General features: G+C 44.9%; 3 protein-coding genes across 6 annotated transcripts in view; 1 reads left to right on the top strand and 2 right to left on the bottom strand.

The window, feature by feature from the left end:
• Window positions 1-602: 602 nt before the first annotated feature.
• LOC121319437 (nuclear receptor coactivator 5-like) lies at window positions 603-10,839 on the bottom strand. Of its 4 annotated transcripts, none has more exons than XM_041256872.1 (11): window positions 10,681-10,839; window positions 8,850-9,072; window positions 8,234-8,341; window positions 6,546-6,609; window positions 3,985-4,212; window positions 3,741-3,850; window positions 3,381-3,510; window positions 2,960-3,162; window positions 2,449-2,653; window positions 1,992-2,083; window positions 603-1,790 (listed from the first exon to the last, which is right to left on the bottom strand). In XM_041256872.1, exons 2-11 carry the CDS (start codon window positions 9,010-9,012, stop codon window positions 1,168-1,170), a joined length of 1,926 nt encoding a protein of 641 aa, XP_041112806.1. In that variant the 5' UTR covers window positions 9,013-9,072; window positions 10,681-10,839; the 3' UTR covers window positions 603-1,167. The 4 variants fall into 4 exon arrangements, with proteins under 4 accessions (XP_041112806.1, XP_041112808.1, XP_041112807.1 ...); XM_041256874.1 differs by having other exon boundaries at window positions 2,960-3,159; XM_041256873.1 differs by having other exon boundaries at window positions 8,850-9,021.
• Window positions 10,840-11,454: 615 nt separating this feature from the next.
• Window positions 11,455-13,139, bottom strand: LOC121320300 (neuralized-like protein 2). Its single transcript, XM_041258551.1, has 2 exons — window positions 12,446-13,139; window positions 11,455-11,590 (listed from the first exon to the last, which is right to left on the bottom strand). The coding sequence occupies exons 1-2, from the start codon at window positions 13,137-13,139 to the stop codon at window positions 11,475-11,477; spliced, it is 810 nt and encodes a 269-aa protein (XP_041114485.1). The 3' UTR covers window positions 11,455-11,474.
• A 1,077-nt stretch (window positions 13,140-14,216) lies between these two features.
• Window positions 14,217-20,882, top strand: part of LOC121320200 (lysosomal protective protein-like) — a 19,303-nt gene continuing 12,637 nt past the window's right edge. Inside the window, exons 1-13 of the mRNA XM_041258451.1 lie at window positions 14,217-14,319; window positions 14,954-15,117; window positions 15,493-15,604; window positions 15,721-15,771; window positions 16,216-16,302; window positions 16,701-16,856; window positions 17,459-17,550; window positions 17,686-17,770; window positions 18,756-18,847; window positions 19,078-19,156; window positions 19,590-19,738; window positions 19,926-20,001; window positions 20,823-20,877. Coding sequence (XP_041114385.1) covers window positions 14,954-15,117; window positions 15,493-15,604; window positions 15,721-15,771; window positions 16,216-16,302; window positions 16,701-16,856; window positions 17,459-17,550; window positions 17,686-17,770; window positions 18,756-18,847; window positions 19,078-19,156; window positions 19,590-19,738; window positions 19,926-20,001; window positions 20,823-20,877 — 1,198 coding nt within the window. The 5' untranslated portion in view covers window positions 14,217-14,319. The remainder of the gene's footprint in view (window positions 14,320-14,953; window positions 15,118-15,492; window positions 15,605-15,720; window positions 15,772-16,215; window positions 16,303-16,700; window positions 16,857-17,458; window positions 17,551-17,685; window positions 17,771-18,755; window positions 18,848-19,077; window positions 19,157-19,589; window positions 19,739-19,925; window positions 20,002-20,822; window positions 20,878-20,882) is intronic.

The following is a 20,882-nucleotide window of genomic DNA, read 5'->3' as shown; positions in this document are numbered from 1 at the left end:
TCCTTTACATGACCATGCTACCGTAGAGGTATTAATTAGTGATCACATTTAAAACCTACCTTGTGTGAGGAGGCATAACTATATATACACAAACACAAGGCTCTCCCTTTCAGTAGACACCTCCAAGTTCGAAATCCCTGTACGTACTACTGCATATTGCCCTGCTACCTGTGCTGGAGCTGACTGAAATACTGAACTAAAAGAATGCAACAGTGTAATATTTTATATGCAAGAATTAACCTTATAAAAAAGCGACGTCTACACACAGATCGGCAGTATTTAGTCCTGCCACCAAGTGATGCCTGCTACAGACTAATGTGCAGCAAAAGGAAATCACGGGAAAGCTCAGAAAGCAAGAGAGCAGCACTAGTCTAGTCTCTACAGTAAAAAATTAGCTAGTCCAAAATTACGAGTCTTCGAAATGAGCAGGTACCTGCCCTTTCAACACCAACACAGCATCAACCACACATGGACAGAGAAGGCTCTGAAACACTCCCCATGCATGTGAACACTGGAGAAAGCAAACTGCACGCAAACCTACACGAAGACCACATCCCCAGATTGACAGATAGAGGGGGAAATCATTCAATTAGACAGGCATGGCCTTTGTATTATTTTAATCTGAATATCAGCAACAATGCTGTTCACTTCCCAAGGTTTACATCAGAATCCAAAGCAGGGTCCTGTATAAAATGATTACCATCGTATTTAAAAAGGAAGACTACAGTATTTAAAGTACAAACAAATCAACTGCAACTTGAACCAGTTTTGTAAATGCTACTTTACAGTACTGTAATAAAATGAAGTCAGACAACTCACTAAAAACCAGCGCTTCAGGACTGTCACAATCATTTAATTTCTATAATTAGAAAGGTGCCTAAACACTGGATATTTAAAAAAAAAAAAAAAAAAAAAAAAAAAAAAAAAAAAAAGGTAAAACATCCAAGAAATATTTACAGCGTAGCCTTCATAGGCACCCCTATTCTCTGCTTCAATTTAAATACAAATCTCCAGACAACTTCTAGCTGCTCTTGCTTCTGAAAGGGAAAAAAAGTGAATTAATAAAATGTCCAAAAAAAATCAAACTGAAAGGACTGGGCAGAATGTGGCCTCAGTGCGCTAAAGGGGTCTCTGTGGGACAAGTAAGTTGCACCACTCTTTGGGATGTTAGTAGTGGCGAGGGTAATGCCCCATGGTAGTAGCCTGCCCCATGCCCTGCCCAGGCCTGGGACCCTGCTGGCTTCCTGGACTGACAAGGTGGTTGATGGAAGGGCCACTCTGAATCAGGGTGTCCAGTGCCTTCTGTACACTGGGATTGTCGAAATTGATCCCCGAGCCACCAGTGCTTGACCTCTGCACCCCTGCACCGCCCGACGGGCCAGACATTCGGCCAGGAGGAGGGCCATATGGAGGGGGCACCCCCGGGGGCATGACTGGGGGTCTCAAGGCTGCCCGGGGGTTCATGGCTTGCATCATGCTGGGAACCTGGGATGCAGAGGTGGGCATCTTGGACATGGAGGGTGGGGGGACACCCTGAGAGACCCCAGGGTTCTGACTGCTCATGGAGGAGCCGTAGCCCTGCGTTGACGGTGGGGGGACCCCAGGAGGGGGAGCCCCGCTGTTGAACAGGCTGAGGATCTTGGCCTGCAGCTCCTGCTGGTGGTTGGCAGTGTTCTGGGGGTTGGAAGCCTGAGGGGGAGGCAGGTGGGGTGCGGTGGACATGCTTTGAGAGGACGGAGGGGGGGGCTCAAGGGCTCCCACTCCAGAGGCTGAGGCTGGAGCACGAGATGCTGAAGGAGAGAAGAGAGGTGGAGGTTAGAATCGGAACAAAACAGGGACATTAAGACACACTCAAATTCAGAATCACATTTAACAGGCCAAGACATTCCCAATATAATTAACAAACTGCTAGATAACTTTCCTCAAACTGTTGAGTATTATTGTAGATGCCTAGTTTAGACAGCATTCATGGTTACCAATGAACTCATTACCTGAATGAGGGTCATTGCTCGTTCGGAGAAGTCTCTCCCTTTTGTCCCTGAGATAATTGATGAGGCGGTCCATCTCATCCAAAGTAAGATACCTGTTGGGATCCATTGCATGAAGAGTTCAGACACCCGCTGGATTAGAAAATCACCAACACACTGCTAAGGTATATAGCCAAGACCAAAGTACAGTTCTTGGGAAGTTAACTTCATCTACTGTTACAAAAAAATACAAGGCAGGAGACTAGACCCAGACCCAACATGCACACTTGCAAGCACAGACTGCACACACACTTTAAAAGATGCAGTGAGAGTTTAGGTTAGCTGTAGCACAACAAACAAACTCAAGTCTTCCAACTTGCACTTCTGGTGGAACAGAACAGCTCAGGCACACTTGCAGTCTCTCCAAAGAGAATAGTGAAATATTTGAAGCTGGTGCAGCCAGGGGGAGCTCTAGACTCACCTGCCCTCAGACAGCAGTGTGATGACAGGCTGGAGTGAGATGGGATGACCTTCTCTCTCGTGTTCCCGCATTAGCACCTCATCTGCCATCTTGGCAGCCTTCCTAGCAATCTCCTCCCGCTCTTTGTCACGGTTCTCCACTTTGAAGAGGTCATAGTTGTGTGCCACCAGAACCATAGCATCCTGCAACGGCATGTTGCGGTGCTCTGAACAAAAACAAAGCCGTAATTTTACACACCACACCCACACAACTTATTGATGTGAATCAAACATAAACAAATCAATAGTATTGCACTGAAAAGTCTCATCCATTAAAGCAGACACACTTCCAAATTTTAAATAGTATTTATACAAAAAGGGGAACGGCCCTAATGTCTGCTTTACTAAAAGATTCCCCACCCAACACACCTGGATTTACAAAAGCACACTTAAGTTAAACTTTGTAAAAGCATCTCGGTTCATAAATAAGGAACAGATGTTAAATCCAAGTTACTGGCAAAGCACACACTGACCCTGGGGCGTCCCATAGAGGATGTTGACTGTGCAGGAGCGGTGCACTTGGTGCTGCTGAGTGATGATGATGGCAAAGGGGGTGCTAGCTCTGCCTACATCCTCCAGTGCCTGAGTCAGGGACACCTCTGTGTTGAGGAAGATCAGATCCACAACCATGCCCAGGTCACGCACCTGGCGACCCACTGTCTCCGCATACTCCCTACAGAGAGGAGCGAACCACGAGACGAGCCACGACGAACGTGCGGGGGGGGGGGGGGGGGGGGTGGAAGAGAAATAAAATAAGGTCTACAGTTCTGACATGCAATGGTAATTAAACAATGACGGACACACCCATAGCCGTAACTATGACCTGGTTGTTTAAAGTACTTTATTGTATCCTGAGATCTACAGAGAAGCAGGAGGGTCATTCTAGAGACTCACTTCTGCTGCTTGTTCACCACGATGACGGAGCAATCGACTGCTCGCTCCGCGTCGTAGCGCCTCTGCAGCTCCTCGTAGTACTGCCGGTACAGCTCGTCACGTCGTCGATCGTCTGGCCTCACGGGTTCCGCTGTAAGGGGACAGGCCATTACTGCTCACGCACATCCTCACACCATCTAATACTCGAGCAGAGGTGAACAAAAAAAACTGTTGTAAAATAAAGAACAGGCATTACACTGCTTGACAGAAAGCCCACAGCAAAACCTATTACTTGCATTTAAATTATGGAGTTTTTATTTCTCGGGTAAGTGGTGTAAACTAGGAGCAAAAGCATAGGTTATCGAAAGAGCTGAAGCATACCTCCAGGTTCCCTCCTGCCATTCCAAGGGTCCCTGCTGCGATCCATAAAGGGCTCTTCCTTCCTACGGTAATACTCATCCATTCTATAGTACCGCTCGTAAGCTTCATCTCTGTAAAAAAAAAAAAAATTGGTTACAAAGTTACAAACACGTGTCTGATAAGGATTTCTGGGTAGAAAGACAAATAGTTTTGTATACTAAGTAAACTATAGGCTGGTCTCCAGACAGTGGACGGTATTTCTTACCTCAGGGCTGGATCACGGGGGTCCACCCTGGGCTCCTTTTCCCTGCCCTCTGCATGGTACCGGTCAAAGTGGGGGTCCCGAGGGTCATGCTCCCTGGAGTGGGTGCTGCGAGGCTCCCGGTCCCGTGGCTCTCGTGCATCTCTGTGGTCCCGGGGCTCCCTGCCTCGAATAGGGGAGCGCGAACGGGGTTGCACCTCCCTCTCATCCCCATAGCCGCTGTACAGCTCTCTGGGGGGAAAAAACACAGGGGTCTGTCAGCGAAGCAGAGCAGCAGGGAGCAATAGGTGCTGGGATGACAAAATGTGAAAGTTCAAAATGCCAGGGCTCCACACAAACTTTCTGCCCAAGGAGCAAATGATTCCTCGGCCAAAAATCGTGGGTGTCAAATCCAATTGTTGGGTGCCACTTTAAGAAGTTTGTTTCTGTATTCAACTGCTTAATTATATAAAACACAGAAATGCAATGCCTGAACTCACTTATTTGCTGCCTCACTGTTCATCTTTGATGTCAGACAGACTTGCTCTGCCTTGCCTGTCCTCTGTGTGACCTGTTCTACCACTACAACCGTTCCTCATGCTGTTATTTTCCATCTTTGGTAATTTAAGAATGGAATTCAAATTTCCTGCAGTTCTCCCTTTAAATCAGTCCTCTACAACTAACCAATCTTTCTTCTCCAGAATCTGAGTCTGTGTCGCCAACAGTTAAAACGTTAGTAACACTTGGCCAGGATGTGCAATTTGGGAGTTTCCTTTTACTTGAGGAAAAAGCTAAGGTTTATTACTGCGTTTTTATTTTAGTTCTTTCGTATTCAAATCAGACTATCCTAGTCACACTGTTGCGTAAAGGACAGGCACCAGCGTTAAAGCACACTGACATACAACATGTGAGATTGCACACAAAAAACAGGACAGCTTTTTGGTGTTCACTAGTCTTAAAAAAGGAGGCAGTATTTTGTGTTATACGACCCCCCCCCTCCCCAAAAAGAAAAATATTAAATTTCGCAAAGAATATTTTTGGATCGAAGTCTGGAGCCCTGAATGTTGTGTGGGCCAGATAGTTGAATATTGGGAAGTGTTAAAACACCTCTACAATCAGGACCCCCACTTGAACTGTAAATGTCCTCTACTTAAGTTTAAATTACATTAAAAACATGGTCTTCCGATTTGGAAAGTCAGTCACTATCAGGACATGCGCAAGTAGAAACACATCTAAATGTTGCCTCTTCGAGATACTGCGATTATCTAAAGTTATGGGCCTTCCATTTTGATGGTTATCGACACGTTAAGTTGGCAGTGAGGGAAGTCCATCATACCAGAAGACTGCTAGCAGTACCGGTCTTAAAGCAGCTTGCTGAAAATGAGTAATTCCCAGACCAAGAGTTCACTCGCAATTTAAGGAATTCATACACCTTGAAAATGACTGAGGGGGTCATTTGACCAGAACATACACTGTTACAATATTAAAAATCTAAAATTTCAAACAGAAGTAAAAAGATTGTTTTTATTTAGTGTTTTGTTTGTTTTTAAATCAGCCCCTAAAGACATCTGTTACACCCTCATCCTTGCATGAAGTTATAAATGAATAAGGTGAACCCAAGCTATAGCAAGTTGGTCATTGCCGGTCATGGATTTCTCATGTCGAGTTGTTCAACCACTCAGAGGACTGGCAAAGATGCTATACAAATAGCAAGAAGGGTCCAAAAGGATCTTCCCAGCAAAGGGGGTGGAGAGGGGACACTTGCAGCTCCATAGTAAATCAACTTTTTTCAGAAGGCCAGTCACGATATTCCTGATCTTCCTCGACGTTCTTGTTCCCGTGTAACAAAGACTGATGGGGAGCGCTGGTATGGCACAGGTTTGCCAAGTGGACAAAACTTTCTTCAAGCAAGGCAATGAAGTAGCAATCAGTATCCCCTCTGGGGGGGGGGGGTGGAGGACTACTGAAAAGAGCATGAAAACGCAGACTTGTCGATCCTGTATAAATGCTCACGATTAAGATTTAACTTTAGTTCTGTTCTCTAATAAACCCTGGATTTGAGAGTTTTAATGCGGGGCGCAAATTCATTTTGACCTATTAAATCAATAAGCAACTGAAGTAACTTGTTATACATTCTATTAATCAACACAAACGATAGAACAGGCACTGATTTATTGTCACACGCAGAAGATGGAGTTCAATAGCACACAATGTAGAGCAAGCGCTCCACCAAAACACCGACGGAGACGGGCTGGTCTTTATTTAACATGTGGTGTACACCAAGAATGTTTATAAAGAAGTGAAACTGCTTTAACCTATTAAAAGTACAGCTTTAAAAAGGGAAAAGCCTGTTCAGTTTGGCAGTCAGTAAGAATTTGTAGTATTTTATCTTGAAATTCAGATCATGTTAAACGCAGCTTTTAGCTTTGACTATTAGGTTAACAGAAGCTGCTGCAAAAACGAAATCCCGTTTTAGATCACAGAAAAATGCGTTTCTTAAAAATCGACAGGACGGGTTACCAGAGAAGGTGACATGCTGTCTCATCTTCACACCCAGACTGGGACTTCGCTCGACGTTACATTACCTTCGTGGGGGGCTCTGGCGGGACTGAGCTTTATGTTGTCTTCGCTCCGCTGCCATATTAATATCTGAAAATAAACCAATCCACACGTTCAACACACCAGTTAGAAGAAATTAGATTAAGCACTTGCTTTTTAGGGATGAACAACCGAACACATGAAAACAAGTTTTTTTTTTTTTTTGGGGGGGGGGGGGGGGGGGGGGGGAGGGGGGGGGGGGTTTGAAATGACAGAGGAATTTTAATTAATTTAGGACTTTAAAAATTGCTTAATTTCTATACATAAGCTAATAAAATCTGCCCATTAACAACCCCATGCAAAAACAAAATCACAAGGAAGACATCGATTGAAAAGAGGACTACATTAAAAGCAGAATTGATGCAGAGATGTTTTGTAATAAACCATAAAGGAAATGCAAGACCATTCCTCTCCGACAGGCAGGTGTCTTGAGCATCTGACATATTGACGTGTGTCACTATGCAACAACATAATACAATACATCCAACAAGTGTCCATCTAGGACACCCTTCTTTAAATCCCCAGTTATGACTTTAAATATTTACTGGTGCAAGAAAAACTAAATCAACTGTGGTGTATTGAAATGCTTGATTCATTGACAAATTTTAGACAACTGTGAACTGCCATAATGTTAGGCAACGATAAAACGAAGACCAGGGTGTATTTAAAAGAATAAAAATGTTTAAATTGATACAAGACCTCCGAATGACTTGAGATTATATCAACATTCAGCGCACCAGCATTTTAACCACTGTTTCAATTTTAACTATTGAAGAATAAACAGCCAAAACAGTGTAACCCTGAAATATTTAACATTTAGTGCTTGCAAGTTTGGCAAAATGCCATTTGTGAAAACACTGTTCCCCCAAAATTCCAAAATGTTACTTTTCTAAAAATTGTAAAAATAGATGACCCGATAAAAACGAGACCTAAATGTATGTGGGTAAAGATGTCCCGTAGCAAATAAATTGAATTTAGAAAACACACAGGCCATCAAATTGACAGAAGTATTTGTGTCAAAGAAAATTAGACTTTTTTATTGTCATTTAATGCAGTTAAAATGTATATTGAACATTTCCACATTTAACAGGTTTACAGACTGCCTTACCCTCCCCCCATATTGTCACCTGGGTATCAAAAAACTATGGAAGTTGTAGCATGTTCATTGTGGTACATAATTCCTCACTTTAAGATTTGTTTTATTTAAATGTTGGCCAACAAGGTAACATGTTGGACTAGCTCAACTTCAGTGGAAACTCTCCAGACTTTCCTTAACTATATATAAAATACATGCACTTCAGGAAGAGACCAAGCTCAACTACGTGTCTTGGAAGTCTAAAATGCCTCACAACTGAACACAAAATGTACAGGGACAAGCAATTGGTAACTGTATCCCTTGTACAGGTTAAGTTACCATCCCCAATATATTATCCATTAGCCCCCTATAAATGTATCTATGTTTCTTGCTAACCAAAGTGACAACACAATGAGGGGCAAAACAGCCACCTGGTACACAACGTTAACGACTCCAGTGCAATGATTTCCACAGTTTTAGATGCTCGGGCCAGAGGTTTGCGGAATACCACAAACAGATATCAGAACACTTGGTTTGTGGACAGGATGTGCAGTGTGCTCGGTGCAGACAGCACGTCCCTAAAAACTAATGGTATCTTACCTAATTTATACCCTTTATAAATGCGACCATTTTCCCCTGCCTTTGCCGATTCCGCCTCGTCGATTCTCTCAAACTGCACAAATCCATATCCACGGAACATGGAAAGCGCTGGAAAAAGGAACATTTTAAACAGATATACTCGCTGCCCATCTCATACCAGGGCTAACCGCAGCAGTTAAAATTCTGCACACAAGAGTCTGCGGTCAAGCAGTCCGTAATGCAGCATTTCACCAAGTTTTATATTTTGTAACTAATAAATTTACATTAGCAAATCAAAATGTTTAACAAAAAAAAACAGACTAAATGCCCTTAAATGGCTGTTCACAATTTAAAAAAATGCTGTAAAATCCTATTGTATGTCATTTCTTAACATAGTAAATGAACAGTACAGCACCTCTACCAAAGGTATGAGTGAGAGGGCATTTCTGAGAATGGTGAATCAAGGCTTGGGTGTACATGGAAGTGGGGGGGCACTCTGCATTGGTGGCACAACTACAAAAGCAGCACACCAGCGTTATGAAAAACAGAACTTCAGCTGTCCATACACCTTGTGAAAAGGGTACCTTTTTATTGTATTTAATTTAAAAAGATAGAAACTGCACGTCGAAACACTAACCATTGATTTTGCCGTACTTCATGAACAGGTCCTCCAGGTCCTTGCGCTCCATGAGGTTTGTCGGCAAATTCCCGACAAAAATCCTGCGCTCCAGGTCCCGAGGATCATTGCTGTTGGTGGTGTGGTGAGAGGGGCTTCCACTGCGGCTTTTTCTGCGAGACATCTTGCTTCCCTTGGTTTTATAAAATGAGCTCTACTTTAGGTAAAAAAAATTTTTTTTTTCCTGGTCCAAAAACGCCATTTCGCCGTAAATATAAAAAGAAAGAGAAATTCCCAGATAAATTCACCAAAATGTCTAACACTGAAAAACAAATGCTGTTTTAATAATTTACACGAATGTATACGAACATTAAATTCACTTTACCAGATTAAAAAAAAAAAAACACTTAAGTGGAGTTTGGTTGAAGCAGGGAAGAGAATACTTTCACAGCTGTAACAGTTGCTGCACATCATCTCCAGCCAGCTTCCTCAGTAGGGTAGAAACTTAAAGACATGCTTTACTGATTCGGTAGCTATGGGCATCAACCATTCGTGATGGGTTACCTAACGTCCAACAAGAGGGTAAGGACCTCGAAATAGGTCGCTGATAACATCAACTACAAGTTGAGATTCCTATTGTCGAGGGACTCAACCTGATAATTAACCCAATCGTTGTTCAATTCAATTACTTTTTAGCTCAACTATCTTTCGGTCTAGCTCTTATTTAACAGCAAATAGACACTACTGGATATTAATGAGGCTTTAGCAGAGTGTGCATATTCGGGTGCACCAAGAGAAACATCTGCGTAAAGACGGGTCTCCAACAAAAATAAAAGCAGACCTTTTTGCTTTTTACGATGGGCCAGCTGGGGTGCATCATTATTCCATCTGTTTCTAGAATATGATGCTCAACTTTATCTGAAATGGCTTTGATAATCTACACCCCCTCCCTCCTCCTCGGTCAGAGCAAAGACGGCGCCAGGGACCGAAAAATGCTATTTTGTTACAGATGGAAAGCCAGGTTTTGTGTGAGCTCGCTTTCAATCGCCTCAAAAAGTCTGTCAAAATGCAGTGTGTTTAATTTAACAATGGTTTGGAGAAGTTTGCATGGAGTTTGTTTACACACAAGCCGTTCAAAGCTAAGCAATCCAACTAACATTTGCACTCGCCCGTCAAAGGAAAAATATTTATATACCACTTATTCGAGTCGCTGGTTCCTGATCTCAAATATTTATAAACACACCACCCCCTCCATTGAAGGCACCCCCGCCCCACAGAGACCAGCGTGGCGCACTGGAGTCAACGCGCCCGCCATGTTGTGTTACAAACCCGAGCAACAAAAATGGCGAACGGCAAGCGGGCATTTTGATGCAGAAATATCACACGAACAAAACATCTATTCTAACTCACATAAAATGTAAAAACTGGTTTTATTTTTAGCGTGCCGGACATGACCATAACCACCGCACAAACACACGAACCAAAACCAAATGGAAGAAGAAAAAAGATATAATACTTTTTACTTACACATGAACGCTAACATATTGTATGAATGAAATAAAACACAAAACACGACGAATCCTTCTCTAAAAAAAAAAAAAAAAAAAAAAAACGCTGGAAAATCTTCATATGCTTGCGGTCGCATTTAAAACGAAAACACGGTTTAAAAAAAGGATTGAAGGAAACACTCAAATAAAAACAAGCCTTTCTTTTAAAGGACATTTACCCGAATAACGCCGTGTCCTGAGCACTTCGAAATAAACGTAATTTTAAGACTCCCCTCCCACCAAACAATGCAGAAACGAAACCTCGACCTTTCTCCCCAAACAAATAAATTAAAATTATTTCTTACCGGCAGCTTCTAAAAATGTATCTTCTCTTTCTTGGTTGAGTGTTTCTTCTTTTTTTTTGGTAAACTATTTAAATTTTAAGTCGTTACTACAATATGCGCAGCACAGCGCCCTTCGACTTCTACAAAGACATTCTCTGACGCTCCTCTTGCTTTTTACCACTGATTGGCAGTGCTACACACTTACGTTACGTTCTTAACGCCGTTGCTGCGTTACGTGAGACGGTCGCTTAGCAACTGAGAAAGAGGATGTCGTTTATGTTTTGATTACATAAAACTTAAAAATGAATTAAATCATCAAACTGTATGAGCAGAATACAGAAGTCATGTTTTATTAAGAGATGACAAAATACAGTAAGGAATTGAAAGGCTATACATTTTCAAACACGCAATTATAGTTTGCAAAGTAAAACTTAAAAAGTGAACTGAATTATCCAGTTTGCCAGTAACGTAACGGATATGAAACCAGACAATACATTTGCAAGTAATCCTGCTTTATTTTACCTGCTGGAAAGCTCTAATCAACTCACATTGCAATGCATATGTGCGTGTTACCTGCCTCTGCACCTTGCAACTTTCACAACTACACTTACCAGAATCCATTGGGGTGTGAGTTGAAAAGCCTGAAGTGTGCCCAACTCCTATTGTGCATTGAGTGCATTGAGTCATATGGTAACCCTAGAGTGGCATTGAGTATATGGTAGCCCCCCCCCCACCCACCCCCCCCCCCCCCCCCCCCCCCCACCCCCACCCCCCCCCCCCCCCTCTCAGCTGTGGAGTACAGCGCTCCCCCTTCTTCACTCATACATGCAGATGTGCTTGAGAAGCCGAGGCAGATCGAGCCAGGCGATGGCTGTCCTGTGCACAATGTGCTTCTGAATGATCTGCCGGCACAGAGTCTGCAGGGAGGGAACTGAGGAGAGCAAAGAGAGAAGGATACACAGTGAGCCGATAGAAGGAGCAGCTGTATACTGCACTAGAGGTCTCACAGCATGGTCCAGATGAGTGCACAGTTTACTGGCACTGCTCTCACTTAGACCGTTTCAAAGTCGATTTCAAACAGCCAAATGGAACAGGGTTACCAGATCTCTTGGGATAACTGGGATTCTCCCAGGTCTCAGCCTTCATTTTATTTGTCCAGGTCGGAAACAATGAATCCTCCTGGTTTTTGCTATTGTATTAACTTTTTTGTTTGTTTGTTTTTAAAGTACAAAACTGTAGTGGTGTGCCAGCAGTATATTCAGTTATTTTAACTACTTCCGAATTGAAGAGTTTAAGAAAAAAATCATGTTTTTTTTCACTCTGGAAGTGTTTGCCAGCGTTCCCCCGAGGTGATGTGAATCTAAAGTGGCGGTATCTAGATCCGCTGCTGTTTTGATTAAAACGTTTACCATTCTTCTTCCATGATGGGCAGTACCCTCGTAACTGTGCACTAGTGAATGCACAGCAAAGTGTAATAAAGCATGCTGAAGGTATGGCAGAGGATAGGTAAGCATTTTAAGGCTCAGTGAGGTACGCTAATACACTGCAAAATCACTGTGCAAATAAATCAAAGGCAAGGATCGGCTGCTAACAATGTGTGGGGGAGCTTGTCCAAACATCCACTTCCAGCTGGGCTGTTTGAAACCGACTCTGAGACAGTCTGAGTTACAGCAGTGCTTGAAAATTGCCCACTCATCTGGCTTCTGCTGCGAACGAGGCATAATATAAACCCCATTAGGTTGATCCTGCAATTGAAACTGTTAAGAAGTCACAATGGAGTACTCACAGCCATATTCCAGCTGGATCACCCTCACGCTCTTGGTGGCTGCGAAGACGTCCACCACAGCGTAGAGCGGGTGGTGTGTGGGGATCCCCCGGGAGCAGGGCCCCATGTCCTCTCCGTTGATCACGATGTGCATGTCGGCGGTGCCCGGGGACCTGGGCACATACAGCACCCCGATCCTGCTCCTGCGGGCTGTGGGGGGCAAGGCGTTGGTCTTGTACAGGTCATCCAGGATGTGGCTGAACCTCCCCGGCCGGCTGCGCCCAACCAGCTTGTCCATGGGGATGCGCATGCTCCCGATCTGCAGGTGGGAGGCGGTGAAGAAGTCCTTCGACCTGCTGGTCACCCCCTCTTCCTCCTCCCCTTCCCCCGGAGGGGCCCGGTTGTGGTTCCGGGTGATAGCGAATATCCAGCTGTCGCCCAGGCTAACCAGGTCTGGGAGGGAGTATTCTGGCACCACAGCCATGCTCCGGGGGTCGATGCCGGTCAGGCCAACCCTCAAGTTGCCACACCAGCCGAGCTCCTTCTCCTCGATCTCCACGAGGAAGAGCTCTCCAGGCAGCAGGGGCTGTCTGCTGAAGCAGACCCCGTTTGCAAAGCTCTCCACTCGGGTGGCCTGTGTTCCTGTAGAGTCTATCCTCACATTGGCCCCGTGGACCTGGTGGAACTCCATGTAACGGCCGGAGAGTGCAGCCATCTTAGATTCAAGGGGCTGTGAGCACGTAGCTATGTGCCATGGCTGTAGCTATTTTTGACTTGCAAGCCTGTGCATGCCCCCCCCCGCTGTCTGGTTTGACAGGTGGTGAAGTTTGATTTACAGGCCTGGGGGAAGGGGGAAGGGCAGACATTTTTTGGGGCGTCCATATACAGTCAATGAATGAACCACCATCCACTCCTGGTCCTAGTGTCCATATCTGTTCTCATGAGATGACATCATTAAAAATAATGAATATATGCAGAACTACAGTACTAGGAGTATTGGTTGCCTATGTTTTATGTCATCTTTCTTATTAAATATGTTGGTATTCGTGATGAATAGATCCTCATTTCCTGTAAGCAAGCCGGAGCAGTGGTACCCCACATATCGACTGACCGGCACAGCGTTTTGACAGTGGGAGAAATAAGATGTTGGATACTGTGCAGCAAAGGTAGGGTATTTTTACAGAGACAAGGGTAGTTTAGAGATAACAAGTATCATTTGCACTAACATGCAAGGGTGAAGTCCTTGCCCAGCGGGATCATTCAGCTGTTTCACTGAGGTCCTTGTAGTAGAGGGGTGTCGTCAAGTCAAGGACCATTCCTCCCCAGATCAGTGGTGAGGAATGGGGACCTTGGGGATGGAAATAAGACTCCTACTGCATAGCAGTTTCACCCAGCCGCTATGCAATGGGAGTCTTTGTTCCATCCCTGCGACCTGCAAGCCTTCTGCGCATATCTGCACATAAGCCCTGTTTACAGACATGCTTAATTAGGTAACTCACGGTGTTGTTTACAACTGCAAAATGAAGCCTCAAAAAAGATTTTACAGAGATCTCGTGGCAATAAAGGGTGTGTGAGGGAGCTCTGCTCCAGATTTGAAGGGGGGAATCAATTTTCATTGAATTTATTATTAACTGCGTCAGATCTGAGTCGACTGCATGATTCTGAGGACGCAATCTTACTCATTTGGGGCCTCTGATGACGTCACCCGCATACCCCCTAGCCTTGATGGTCGGTCCTTCACGTTTGCTGCGTCCCCTCCCCTTCCAGCACCTGACTTCGTATCAGCTGACGACTCAATCACGTGACGGTGTTTTCCAAGACGCGGTTCCGCGCTGTGTTAAGCTGGTCTCGGTCCGTCGCGTTTGGCAGGTATCTCGTTGCACTTAATCGGGGAGGTAAGTGAACTGAGCGGGTCATGGTGGAAAGTCAGGTGCCGTTTAGTTTAGTTGGGCATTATGACTCCATTCGTTTTGTACTAAATGTTTCAGGAAATGTTGCTTTCGCGCACAGGCAGCTCTCATCTCTGTAGTGTTCCCTTAACTTTGAGGAAGTGCTGGAAGACTCCTCGGTATAGGGACCAGGGAATGCTGTAGGGAAGATGGGATTGCCTTGTCATGTGAGGAACTCAAATTAAGGAATGTCTGACTGACTGCGTGTCTCCATTTGTCTCTCTCTCTCTGCGCCACTGTGTCTCTTTGTCTGCCACTCTCTCTCTCTCTGTGTGTGTCTGTCTGTCTGTCTGTCTGTCTGTCTGTCTGTATGTGTCTCTTGTCACTGTGTGTGTATATGTCTTTCTCTGTGTCACTGTGTGTGTGTCTCTCTGTCTCTGTCTGTCTCTGTCTATGCACACGTACTGTGCATGATACAAAAAGACAAACACACACACACATGTGTGTGTGTGTGTTTGTGTGTGTGTGTGTGTGTGTGTCTCTCTGTCTGTCTCTGTCTATGTCACTGTGGGTGTGCGTGTGTGTATATGTCTTTCTGTGTGTGTGTGTGTGTCACTGTGTGTTTGTGTGTGTTTTGCAGATGGCTTGTGTGGAGCTGTGTCTTCTCTTGCTAGGAGTGCTGAGTGTCCAGGGAGCCCCAGATTCAGATGAGGTGAAGTTCCTCCCTGGACTGGACAAACAGCCCAGCTTCAGGCAGTATTCGGGCTACCTGAATGTGGCCGAAAGCAAGCACCTTCACTACTGGTCAGTGTTTCTGGCAGGCTGCTGCACTGGACTCAACCCCCATCATAATCCCCCTCGTAGGAACAGAAACTGCTTACTCAGCTCAGTGGCTAACCACAGGGTGATCTTTTAAACTGCTTTCCCAAGATAATATTAGACTGTGTGTGCATTTATATATAAAACATAAAAACACACTGATCCAAGAAAAGTGAGCAGTAGTATTGTTAGGAAAGTTTCTATATTTTAATATAATATTTTTATTATATGTTTTTTTTTTTATGCTGTGCAATATTAAAGGTTCCTAATAGTTTTATACTCCAGGTGTGGTGGAGCGTTTTGATGTGTGTGCGTGTCCACCGCAGTGCGGAGGGTAAACCCCCACTGTCTCGTCTCCAGGTTTGTGGAGGCCCAGCTCAACCCCTCCTCCAGCCCTGTGGTGCTCTGGCTGAACGGAGGCCCTGGATGCAGCTCCTTGGACGGCTTCCTCACGGAGCACGGCCCCTTCCTGGTAGAAATATTATTATTATCGTTGTTGTTGTTGTTGTTGTTGTTAGAAGTATTATTACGAATGAGGGAACAGACTTGCAAGTGTGTTTTCTGTAACCTGTGTGTTTGTTTTCACAGATCCAGGATGATGGAAGCACCCTGAAGTACAATCCTTATTCCTGGAACATGGTGAGTTTCTTTAGACCCCTTTTGCTGCAAAAAAGACTTCAGATTGAAAAGCCACGGCATTAGGAAAACATGCCCCTAATTCGCTTGTTTTATTTTTTATAGGGGTTTCAAGTAGTGAAATATGCAATGTGTCACACCTTCGCTGGAAGAGCTTTTTTTTTTAATATGCAGATAGTTTTGTGCCTGAAGTTTGTTTAATTCTACATCTTTATAAACAATCATGCTAAAAACGAAATACTAAGGGGGTGTCTTTTTGATCTGGTGGCCTTGCTTTCCAATTTCATTTACTTGGCACTGATGATAAAGACTGACATGCAACTATATGCTGAAAGGGCTCTTCCCCTGTTTGTCTTCCTCATTATTAATATTTGAATATTGGCAGTCTCGTGTTGTGCAGCTTGCAATGGCGAGACTGTGTTCAAACTTCTGCATTTTCTCCATCAGATTGCCAACATGCTATATCTGGAATCCCCAGCAGGGGTCGGGTTTTCCTACTCAGACGACAAGAATTACACGACCAATGACACGGAGGTGAGCCTTTCTGTTAGCAGGGATGCTGTTCGAAGTGAAGCAGTTCTATATTAGCCAGCCTTAGGACAAGTCAGATGCCTTGTCCGATTCACAATGCAGCTCATTTCCAGGCGATCAATAACAATCAGTAAAAATAGAAATGGCAATAAAAAGAATTTCCATAAAACAGGGATGGCAATAGCACTCCCATTGCATAGCAGTTTGATCCATTCCTGGTTTTCCTAGAAGTTTAATAAGACACACCTTGTTACTTATACATTGCAGCTAATCAAGCGCATAGTAAAACCTGGAATGGGTGAAACTGCTAATATACATGCATACCAGTTTGTAGTGTGGTTGTTTTTCTGCTTCCGTCTGTGTATTGGCGTGTTTGATTCCCTGCTGTGCTCTGTCCGCAGGTCTCCATGAATAACTACCTGGCTCTGAAGGCGTTCTTCCGGCTCTTTCCGGAGTTCAGCAAGAATGAGTTCTTCATCACAGGGGAGAGCTACGCGGGAATCTACATCCCGACGCTGGCTGAGCGGGTCATGGAGGACAGCAGCATCAACATGCAGGTGCAAGAGCCAGCAGCAGCAGCACTGAGCGTGGGGGCAGAAACTGACCGGGCCTGCTGGGATCCGATTAATATTCATACTGAAAACGCCTCTGCACAATACAGTACCACTGCCGTGCAATACAATACCACTGCCGTGCAATAACAATGCGTTTGCAGACAGAGGGGGAGAAGACTCCCATTGCAGAGCAGTTTGATCTGTTCCAGGTTTTTATTGTGAGTTTAATAAGACACACCTGGGCTTACTGTGGCTATTCAAGCTCGTATTAAAATCTGGCATGGGTGAAACTCCTATGCAATAGGTAGGGGAGGGGATCCTTTGGTGGTGACAGGGATGGAAATAAGACAGCAGAGCCCATTCCAGGTTCTACTACGAGCTGGATCCACCACAGTGCACAGGTAACAGGCTCAGTTGTGTGTTATTAAACTCCTAGGAAAAGCAGGAAATGGACCAAGCTGCTATGCAGCGGGAGTCTTATTTCCGTCCCTGAGCTGGCATGTCATAGCCTCACTCGGATCCCCGTGTGAACACATCATTCTGCCGAGGCACTGCCTTACTCTGCAGCAGGTGAAGATCAGGACGCTCTCTCTTCTCTCTTCTAGGGAATCGCGGTCGGAAACGGACTGTCCAGCTACGAAATGAACGACAACTCCTTGGTTTATTTTGCTTACTACCATGGACTCCTTGGAACCAGGCAAGGAAACCACGTCTCTTTAAACGCCAGCGACCAGCCAGAGGAGCGGGCTCACTGAGATGATTCTAAAGTCTCTGAAAAGATAAACAACTAGAAATCATATCTTTTCTTCTTTCACTTTTTAATTTTTTTAAGGCTCTGGACAGATTTGCAGAACTTCTGCTGCTCTGAGGGGAAATGCAACTTCTATGACAACAAGGACCAGAAATGCTGCTCAAATGTAAGTGCTGTACAGCAGTGTGCCTGATCTATCTTACTGGGAGTCGAGTGTGTGAAGCTGCAGAACGTCCCTCTGATTCCCCCTGGGCTGAGCCATGTTGTACAGCACAACCGTTCCATTCCAGTCCTTGATTCCAGTCAGGTCCTGAATGAATTTATTGACTCACAGCAGGTTAAGCTAACTCATGTAGGACCTGCCTGGAGTCAAGACAAGGACTGGAGTGCATGTCCAGGGTCAGTTGTGCCCCCCTGTTGTAGAGGAACTGATTTGAGAAGCGTCTCAGTCCCTGGAGAGTAATCCCTCTTTGTCATTCTCATCAGCCCTGCTTGCTACCTGCCCAAGTTTCCAGCCATCAGAGTAGAATTGCATAGAGTTCAGTTTAGACAGACAGAGATTTAGCTGTGGTCAAACACAGATTTACTGTGAGCCTCTGCCAGCTGCTACCTTTATAAAAGTCTGCCACGGTAATGGAACAGTTTTCCATGTTTGTATTCTGCAATTCCCATAGTTTTTCCACATGCTGATTTAATGTAATAAGCTTGTGGACAGACTGGTGCAGTGTTGACTCTGCGCTGCTGCTACAGCTCTTATGCAGTTTTTCTCACAGGATTTTTGCACAGTATTTTAGCAGTTTTCCCACTGTGCTTTTTCTCATGGTTGCAATTGCCATGCTTTTTAATATGCTTACGATGCCTCTCCAGGCTTTACTGTCCTGAAGCGTTATTTCACTCTGCGTTATTACACGGTGGTAAACTTTTCTAAGGGTTGATCTGCCTCTTCTTTGCTTCAGTCTAGCTCTGTGAGAGGTGCTGCTGCTACAGTTTGCCTTTTCAGTTTCGCTGAACCAGAAAATAGAAAGCTGGCAAGTGGAACTGACTGAAACTGGAAACCATTTTGAGTTAAAGAGCTGGACACGGTCTCTGACCGAGACGAGCATTGCGACACAGGATACAGAAATGCATCTCTCCACGTTCTTTCTTTACAGCTGGATGAAGTGCAGCACATCGTTGAAAGCTCCGGACTGAATATCTATAACCTGTATGGACCGTGCGCAGGGGGGGTGCAAGGGAAAGTGAGGTGAGTATGTGGACTGTGGGCTGAATTTACTAAAACAATGTGCTGTGCGCTGGCTAACCTAGGGTTAGAAATGTAATGAGCATATTGAATTCAGTAAGAGACTTCTAGTGCTTCTGAATGTAGTTGGGTGGGGTGCCTAGGTTAAAAGAGCCAGGGATTTCGCTTCGCTGGGCACTGTTATGGAGGCGTCGTTGGGAAATGTGACCTCAGTACACTCGTCTGTTTTGCAGCTATGACAGAGACCACCTGGTTATACACGACCTGGGGAATCGCTTCATCCAGCACTCGTGGAGCCGCATGTGGAGGGAGGTAAGGCTGTGGCTGCCTGCTTCATTGTGCTGGATCATCAGACATGCTCTCCCAGTAACGGCCCTGCCAGGCTCTCCCAGTAACGGCCCTGCCAGGCTCTCCCAGTAACGGCCCTGCCAGGCTCTCCCAGTAACGGCCCTGCCAGGCTCTCCCAGTAACAGCCCTGCCAGGCTCTCCCAGTAACAGCCCTGCTGCTCGGAGTGCAGGGAGAGTCACGCAAGTCGGTTTCCAATCCTGCACGAGACTGGCTGGAGAAGTGCCATCCTTTGCTCCTCCTGGAGATTTCTCCAAAGCACAAAGTTTTTTTTTTTGCATAATAATAATCTGAATGTGAATAAAACTCAAGCCATGACAGTGGGCACTGCATTTCTTTCAGCCCCTGGTTTTGTGATGCACTGTACTGTAACTATGGCACTGATTTTTACACCTCCAGAAATTGATGAATGTGAACAGTCTTCACCGATCTGTGAGGCTGGACCCTCCGTGCACAAACTCCACTGCCTCCACCACCTACCTGAACAACCAGTATGTCAAGCAGGCTCTCCACATCAGCCCCAGGGCTCTGGACTGGCTCATCTGCAGGTGAGCAGCGTGCTACAAGCAAACAGAAATGACATTTAAACAGTCTGTCGATGGCATGCTTTCTGTCGTTCACACGAATGATAAGGTCGTGCATGCTCTGTAGGTCACTGCAGCCATACCGCTGTCCTTGCACGTCGCATTGCCTGCGCTGTGCACTTGTGACCTGATTCTGTGTGTGTTGTTACAGTGCGGAAGTGAACCTGCAGTACAAACGCCTCTACATGGACGTGAGGAAGCAGTATCTCAAGCTGCTGGGCGCACTGGTGAGTGAGCATTCATTTCCCAGCCCTGATTCTGATCCCTGTGCCCTTAAAGAACTGGCTGCTGACTGTAGGGAGGATTGTGGTATTAACAATGTTTTCTTTATCCTACATTAAACAATAATAAAGACAATGACAAGTATTATTCAAAATATATCAAACTACGCAGTTTATTAAACTCCGCCCGTTATTGCATAGTAATATAACAACAAGCAAATATAGCAGAGCTATTCTTAAGCCACTTTCACACACAAATGGCGCTACTGAGCCATCTTGGAGACGTTTCAAACGTTATTTAAAATATGCATTCGCACTTCACAAAATTGCACAGTCTATGGCGCTGTAATCCCGTCCTAACCCTTTCACACAGCCAAAGGGATCATGCGAGTACAACTTTCGAACCTGTCAATCAACAGATCGTTTTAATGGCAACGGCGATACGTCCATCAATTACAGCACCACGCCTGTCCCTTCTGTTTGTGAATTCACTTCTTTGTCCGCCCGTAAATTTAACAATTCCTTAACGTATTCCAGACTCTAATTACTACCTCGTTCTTGAGCAGTCATTGCATTTGAAAAAAATAAAAGCGTTTAACACCAGCGACAAGAATACCCATCACATCTGGTATACAGTCCTGTGGGATGTGACTTTCAACCCATGGCCAGTATAGTGCTTCAGTGCTGGCATAGCCTTTCATACGGAGTTAAAATGCGACGGCTCTGTGACAGTATAGGCAATTCACACAGACAAAAAAAAAGCATCTAAACCTGGAATGGGTGAAGCTGCTATACTGTCATAAATGTCTCTCTCTCTCTCTTTGTAGAAGTACCGTGTGTTGGTGTACAATGGGGATGTGGACATGGCCTGTAATTTCCTGGGTGAT

This window comes from Polyodon spathula, chromosome 8 (assembly GCF_017654505.1).
Source record: "Polyodon spathula isolate WHYD16114869_AA chromosome 8, ASM1765450v1, whole genome shotgun sequence".
Taxonomy (NCBI): domain Eukaryota; kingdom Metazoa; phylum Chordata; class Actinopteri; order Acipenseriformes; family Polyodontidae; genus Polyodon; species Polyodon spathula.
Note: the sequence above shows the minus strand (reverse complement) of the source record. Positions and strands in the feature narration are given on the sequence as shown.

Bases quoted from the DNA above. Each gene is read 5' to 3' on its own strand.
- LOC121320300 (XM_041258551.1), bottom strand. From the start codon at position 13,139: ATGGCTGCACTCTCCGGCCGTTACATGGAGTTCCACCAGGTCCACGGG. The intron at 11,591-12,445 runs GTGAGTACTCCA...TGCTCTCCTCAG, and splicing joins GATCCAGCTGGAATATGGCT to TTCCCTCCCTGCAGACTCTG.
- LOC121319437 (XM_041256872.1), bottom strand. From the start codon at position 9,012: ATGTCTCGCAGAAAAAGCCGCAGTGGAAGCCCCTCTCACCACACCACC. The intron at 6,610-8,233 runs GTAAGATACCAT...GTTTATTTTCAG, and splicing joins TTATAAAGGGTATAAATTAG to ATATTAATATGGCAGCGGAG. The intron at 3,163-3,380 runs GTGAGTCTCTAG...CGCTCCTCTCTG, and splicing joins GTGGTGAACAAGCAGCAGAA to TAGGGAGTATGCGGAGACAG.